Source organism: Electrophorus electricus, chromosome 5 (assembly GCF_013358815.1).
Source record: "Electrophorus electricus isolate fEleEle1 chromosome 5, fEleEle1.pri, whole genome shotgun sequence".
In the NCBI taxonomy this organism is placed as follows: Eukaryota; Metazoa; Chordata; class Actinopteri; order Gymnotiformes; family Gymnotidae; genus Electrophorus; species Electrophorus electricus.
In genome coordinates, this window is record NC_049539.1 from 5744835 (window position 1) to 5752185 (window position 7351).

Here is a 7351-nt window from a genome sequence, read left to right on the forward strand (position 1 = left end):
GCCACAAACTCCTTGATTTACTGGATGATGTAGCCTAATTTTGTATAACCCTGGATAGAAGTGAATCCGCCCACTTATTTCCAGACAGTACGTTCAATAATGAGCACTTGATAATGAATGCACATTAGAAATCCCGAGAGAGTAAACTTCCTATTGTTCTCTTTCTTATTCAAGTCAGTATAAACTGAATGGATGTTATGCTATATTCGAGCAGAAAGTGAAGACTGCTGTTGTTGTTATAAAATGATTTAACTGCCGCCAGGCGTGGGCATGTCATTGTCCGTGTTGGAGACTCTTCGCGATGCCACAAGTGCCTGCTCACTAGATCGGTGCGCTGTTGTTTTTTTTTTTTTTTTTTTTTTTTTTTAAAAAAAACAAAAAAAAAAACGAGTCGGTGCTGCGGCGCAGGTTCTGCAACGTCTGTCTGACAACTCCCTCCGGAGACCAACTCCCAGTAGCCTATGCAACACTCCGTAAAGCAACGCTAGTCAAACCGTCACGGTGACCCGCCGCAACCCCGACAGCATGTAAGGTGGGCGGACCCCCAAAATCATATCAGCTTAACTATTTAAATTTCGGGGCGCACGAGGCGCAGTTCTGCCCCAGATTCGAATCCCACGGATTCATAAAATGGCTGAGCGATGAGTTGCACGTGCGCTCCATCGACACTATCTGTGCTGTGCTTCATCGTTATTTTGAAGGGAGGCATTTTCTGGCATTCAAATATTTTTTTGGTTTGTTTGTTTGGTTGTTGTTGTTTTTTAAGTTAATTACATAGCACGCGCGCATGCAACAGAAAAAAAAAACGGTTATTTGAAGCCTGCAAGCTTTTTCCCGCGACGAAAAATGCGCGAACTATTATGCGAAATATTTTTTCTTTAACAAAGGCTGTGTTAGTCCGGCTGTGCCCGTCTTGGCAATATTCATAAGCGTTAAGGTTTGCAACTCGAGAATGGGTAACGGAATGCCACTAGAATGAGAAACAGACGTAGTGGTCTAACGAGAAGGCGGCCCGATTTGTCTCCGCAAGGAGGGTACGATGTGAACCAGACGGGGTGGAGCCATAAACTGCCTTGCCCCTCTCGGCGCAGACAGCCTTGTGTCCCGTTTGCCTTGTGCACAAAAGTATTGGAACGAGCAGGCTGAGGGAAAGGGGCTGGTCTGTGGGAGGGACTACCGCAAAGGGGGAATAGGCAGGAGGAGGGGGCGGGGAGGCGGCAAGGGTGCTGTTCCTACAGTCTCTTTCCCGTGTCTTTGTCTCATACTCTTTGTTAGCCATGCCTAGCCTGCTGGTTCTAGCAGGGATCATGGACAAAAATGGGGGCTACGGCGGGGATCTGGCCGGCTCCGGCTTCGGTACCGAGAGTCTCCTGGCGCCACCCGACGAGGAGGAAGACGACTCCCGTGCCCTTAGAGTCGCACTGGGCCAGCTCTCTCTGTTGGGTCTCGGGGAAGGCGAGGACGGCAGTGGGGCTCCTGCCACTGGAGTTCAGGACCGGAGTAACAATAACAACAACCATCACGGCCACGCGAACAGCGTCGGGGGAGGAGGCGGCGGAGGAGACACTGGTATCTTACAAGGGAAGAGCAAGTTATGTGCCCTGTACGAAAGCACCTCAGCTGAAACGAAAGGACGGGGCAGCAACATCACCGAGTGCGTCCCCGTGCCAAGCTCTGAACATGTGGCGGAAATAGTGGGCAGGCAAGGTAAAGGCATCGATGGTCTACATTGTTCGAACTTGTGTTAAACTTAGAATTACCAAGTGTCTCTGCATGTTGCCGCGGTGTCTTCAAAGCAACGTCTGGTTTCACTGACAATGAAAAGGGAGTGGTGGTCCAGTTTTGTTATTTAGCCGACATACAACCACACTGTAGTCATTCAGAAAATGTAATAGTCACAGTACCCTCCCCAAAACATGTACCACAGGATTTCCAGCGTTGGTGCAGCGTGATTACCTTTAAGGCAAAGAACAAAAGCAGCAGTGTAAGCCTTACCTCATGGTCGCATTATTCTAGATCCACGCCATCAATGTCAGCATGCAGACGCGCACTTCAGGCACTGGAAGCACTCGCTTCCTTTGTCGTCTGAGCGCGGGTGACTGATTTGAAAGAAAGAAAAAAAAAACTAGCCCAAGAATATAGGCTTACGGCGGGTAACTTTGTGATATATCTTAGTAAGTGTTTACGCATTAAAACTGGGAATATGCGTTTGGTCACGGAAAATGTTTGTTTCCTTCTAGCTGACTACACAGTTTCTTTCAAAATTTAATGCAGCGCGTAGTTGCAGTTCGTCTCATTATCTGGTTTGGATAACAGCAAGTATTCAATAGGTTACTAAATAACTTTGTTTCCTGCTTGTGTTTGGGTTCTTGAAAGTGGATGTAGAGTTCACAGAAGCACTTTTAGGATCGTTCAAAGACTTGTTGTAGATTCTCGATCACGCAGCTGTCAAACAAAGGCGTGAAAGTGCCAGGTGATGTTGGAAGCAGAAGCTATATTACTATGGAAAACGGCTCATGACATAAAAAAAAATATTAAAACATGACTCAGCGATATGTTAAACTAATGGTTTCTGCGATTGAGTGGGGTGTAAAAACCTATACAGGCGAAAGAAAGCATAACGTGCTCTTGCTGCCGAATGACGTTATGGCCTATTGTTGTCCAACACACAAGTTCAAGTGAGAGACTGCTGCTGGCTTGATAATGATTTACAGTGATCTGCGTTGTCTTGACACAAAGCGCTCACTTTCTGCAAAATTGCTAGTTTATTAATGCACGCCTATGAAAGTGGTTGTTGTCAGGCTTTGTTCAGCATGTGGAGATGTGCTGAGAAGAGTAGCTGTGTGAGCTCAGTCGTTGCTCACTGTAGAAGAGTCACGCCCAGGCAACCAATACAGCATCCTCGGAGCTTTCTTCTATCCACACGCTCACCAGCATGGGGTCAGGGGAGGTTCCAAGGAGCAGCAACAGAGGACGGTCCTTTTACTAACACTTTCACACACATTTGTACACAAACAATGCATAAAACTCTTGCCCCTCAAGAAAGCCTTTGATTGTTCTGTTCCTGTGGATATGCACCCACCATGAAACACTTGCATTTTTCTATGTAGCTCTTGCTTGTTCCTGCGAAGTGTGTCCTTGAATTTTAATGGGGGGGGTGTTGGGGGGGGGGGGGGGGGGAGTGCCGTGGGTTAAGACCAGTGCACCAGAGGGCTTTGCTTTGACTGAAAAGTGCTGATTAGGAGGGTTTTGGAAGAGCTGCTTTTCATTCGGTGCTTTATTAGTCATTTCAAGTGCAGCTACATCCTCTGCTTGGGAGACAGTATTTGTCTTGGCAGGAAATGATGACACACGTTTGTATTTATGCATTAATTTGTAAATATTGAAGAAGGTGGTTATTAAATTCAGAACATTGCTGCCTGCTGTGCGAGTGCTGTACCTTTTTTGGGGTATTTTTGCACATAAGAACTATAAATTGTTTTTTGTTTCCATTAATTCAGATTGCCCAGATTTCACTTTCTGTGCGTGTCACTGCTCACATAAACACTGAAAACATTTTACTTGTTGATGACATCTGAGGTAGCTATCAAAAATAAGCGTCACCATTATCATCCACAGCACAACGCACAAGGGCTGTCATTCATGTCGGGACCATCATCAGGCATTAGGCTGGACCGTATGCTCGAATCTGGAAGGTGCTCAGCCTGAATGGTCGTAGTAAGCATGCTTTATTCACCTGCAGCAGCTGCCAAGTCTGCTATGGGGCTGTAGTCTTGCAGCATGAGGGGGGCCTCTTCGGCAATGCAAGAAGAGCATGCACTCCCTGCTGTCCCTGCTAGATGCTCTACGCAGGTTTTTTTTTTCTTTCTTTGTTTATTTTTGTTTTTGTTTGTTTGTTTTCACCTATCGAGCCGCTGTGGTGCACAGTGAGCTGAGATTTCGTTACCTGGATAGAGAGCAGGACCCAAGGCCAGCAGAACGGCCAGTTAAACGCCTCAATAAACGCCTCCATGCCGCATGTGAACCGCCCAAAATGATTCTCGCCCACGATACTGCAGCTTATTCTTTTACATTTCTTTACATCAATGAATGTAGGATGTCAAGGATGTCAAGGATGATCTAATATTTAATTTGTTCCTGAGATCCATTGTTTGTAATTTCAGCATTTTTACATGTGTTTCTTTCTTTGTCCTCAGGTGACCTTCCTCCTATTGGCATAATCAATAACATTTAAAGAGTGCACATATGAAAATTATTTATATCCTAGACAATACTTAAATAATTTTTCTAGGTTAAGAAAATGTTAGGTATTTATTAAGTCACACTGGTATAAGAAACCACTTTTAAAGGGTTCTTTATAATAGCGAATAAATGAGTTAGAAATTTGATGATAATTATTTTTTACTTTTTAATTATTAACCATTTCATTGCATTAAAATTAGTATTATATTGAAGGGTCTGTTATTTATTCAAAAGTCAGAACAAAAAGGTTATACATGATGTCATAAAGTTTTATAACAAAGGACATTTTATGTTAAAGATTAGTATTTTATCAAATAAAATTACTTGGTAGGGCCGGTAGACAGTGTAACAAAGCTAACCTATAGTTTTACAGGATTTGCTGGGTTGGAGAAGTGTGAATACATGAGTTTACAAATGGTCAATTTGACATCATGTATTATTTCCTTGAATAATTATAATTCATACATTTGTATCTATTCCAAGGTTTGAAGACCTCAGAATTATAGATTTTATCCATGAAAAAACTTATGTAAAAAATCTAATGTGAACGTCAAACATCTATTTAAACTAGGGTTGTAACAATACATTACTGTATATCAGTATTGTGATACTGGACCTGTATAGTAATGCAATTTTTTCATATAGTGTAACTCACCGTAAAAATTACATTTCTCTCCTGGAAACCTCACTGACTACATTTTGAACCTCAGATTTGCACCGTTTTTACTGAATAGAGTTATAGCATGACATCACAGGTTATCATTTAGTGAATATGATGCAATCATCCTCAAGAGACACATCGTAACGTTATAAGAGCATATAATTACAGGTCTAATTTACACTGATTTACAGGTGCAGAACATTTTCATTGTTTTAGTTTTAATCCTAAAACATTTTATCCTGAACTGTACTTTATTAGATCACTTATTAACAGTAGAGTGTAAATTACACCTGACAATTAAAGCATAATCAGAACAAGGAAAAAAGGGAATGTGTGCTTTGCATGTAAGAATGCGTTCAGATTATAATGTGATCCATATCAGATTCAGGTGTGACGATTTAATATTCCAGTGAACTTCTATACTATCTGGAACAAAAGGGTAAAAACCTTTTCCTTCCTAAATGAGGTGTCATTTGTTTGTTCTATCAAACATAAGAGCAAGCCAATGCTACACTGCTAGTCACACTGTAGTTTCACTTTGTGATGAGAAGTAAGAAATGAGGATATGATGTGGTCCTTTGATATGTTTAAAAATAAATAAAAGGCTGTTCGCACAAAGAAAAGTACACCTGATGAGATCCCGGCATTTCAGCATCACTCATGGTCCCCCTTTCCACTCCACAGGTTGCAAAATCAAAGCCTTACGGGCGAAGACCAACACCTATATCAAGACCCCAGTCCGGGGTGAAGAGCCCGTCTTCCTCATCACTGGCCGCAAGGAAGACGTGGCGTTGGCTCGGCGTGAGATCATCTCCGCAGCTGAGCACTTCTCCATGCTGCGGGCCTCCAGGAACAAATTGGGGGTCTCCTTCAATGGTTCACCACCGACTCTGCTGCCAGGCCAGACCACCATTCAGGTCCGGGTGCCCTACCGGGTCGTGGGCCTTGTGGTGGGCCCCAAAGGCTCCACCATCAAGCGCATCCAGCAGCAGACCTGCACATACATTGTCACGCCAAGCCGGGACCGGGACCCTGTCTTCGAGATCACAGGCTCCCCGGGGAATGCTGAGCGGGCACGTGAGGAGATCGAGGCTCACATCGCCTTCCGCACAGGTGGGCTACATGACCACAACAATGAGAATGACTGCCTGGGCCCAGAGAGTGGCAACGGGGGTCTGGAGTCTCGCCTGCAGCAGGTGTGGGGGCTACAGGGGGGCCAGCGCAAGCCACTCACCAGCAGCTATCGCCAGAATTTTTCTGACGCCATGGTTGGAGGCAGTGGGGGTGGGGGTGGAGGTGGAGGAGGGGGCGGTGGTGGAAGCAGTGGGATTTACAGTAAGGGTGATTTCCCCAATAGCGGGGACAAGCCATGCTCTTATTTCGGTTCTGAGGGCTCCCAGGGCTGGGGTGACCCCGACTACCCCAAACAGGTGGCCTACTATGTCCAGCAGCGCTCCAAGAGTTTTGGGGGCCTACCTCTGCCTCTGAGCAGGCCGTCGCCTGGCCTTCCGGAACCCTGCGGAACCGGCGGTGGGTCCACGGGCATCGGGTCCCCCCACGCCCAGGCACGACGCGCCCACAGCGAGCCCACTTCTGCCTCGGCACCGTTCGCTGGCCGCCTCCCAGTGCCGGACTCTCCACCTGCTGCAGTCCGGGACTGCATGACCTGCTTTGAGAGCAAGGTGACAGCCGCTCTGGTCCCCTGTGGCCACAACCTCTTCTGCATGGAGTGTGCCATCCGAATCTGTGAGCTAAACCATCCTGAATGCCCTGTTTGCCACACCCTTGTTACACAGGCTATCCGAATCTTCTCTTAAGAGTTCTTTTTTTGTGAGTGTGTTTTTTGTTTTTTTTTAATTAATTTTGGTTTTCCTTTGTTGTTTTAGTGTTTGTTTTGTCAGTATTTGCCCCGTGTACACCTTGCTTTTTTCAAAAAAACAAGAAAAAATCAAAACGAGCAGATATTTTAGAAGACACTGCTTGCTTTACTAAAAGGAATAAGAAGTATTTTCAGATTTTTCTTTTATATATACACATATATACATATATATTTTATAAATGTTTTGTTAAAATGGGGAAAAATTATCTCTTAGTATTGTCTTTTTTGTTTATTTAATTTTGGTTTTTTTACTGCTGCTGTTTTTCCACATGATTTGCATTGTGGGTAGAAACAGATAAAATAATGTGAATGTTTTACACTTTTGTTTTACTTTGGAAATTTATTACCATTATTATAACTATTATCATTAATTTGTAAGATTGGAAAGAATATAGTTTTGCATCCCAGCATTTTTTGCAAATATGGGCAAATATGCTTTTTAAACACAGATATTGACTGAATCTTAAACTATCATTGCACCTTAAAATTGATAGCTTGATTGTCAACTCTCTATTGCAGATGGCACAAAAAAGCCAATTTTATGTATTTCTTTTATTTCTGTCTCTGTG

General features: G+C 44.0%; 1 protein-coding gene across 1 annotated transcript; it reads left to right on the forward strand.

The window, feature by feature from the left end:
* Positions 1 to 1262: 1262 nt before the first annotated feature.
* Positions 1263 to 6970, forward strand: mex3a (mex-3 RNA binding family member A). Its single transcript, XM_027014328.2, has 2 exons — positions 1263 to 1707; positions 5588 to 6970. Exons 1-2 carry the CDS (start codon positions 1278 to 1280, stop codon positions 6718 to 6720), a joined length of 1563 nt encoding a protein of 520 aa, XP_026870129.1. The 5' UTR covers positions 1263 to 1277; the 3' UTR covers positions 6721 to 6970.
* Positions 6971 to 7351: the final 381 nt, after the last annotated feature.

Excerpts from the sequence above, each read along its gene's own strand:
- mex3a (XM_027014328.2), top strand. The coding sequence starts at position 1,278 with ATGCCTAGCCTGCTGGTTCTAGCAGGGATCATGGACAAAAATGGGGGC. Across the intron at positions 1,708-5,587 it reads GGAAATAGTGGGCAGGCAAG|GTTGCAAAATCAAAGCCTTA; the intron begins GTAAAGGCATCG and ends TCCACTCCACAG.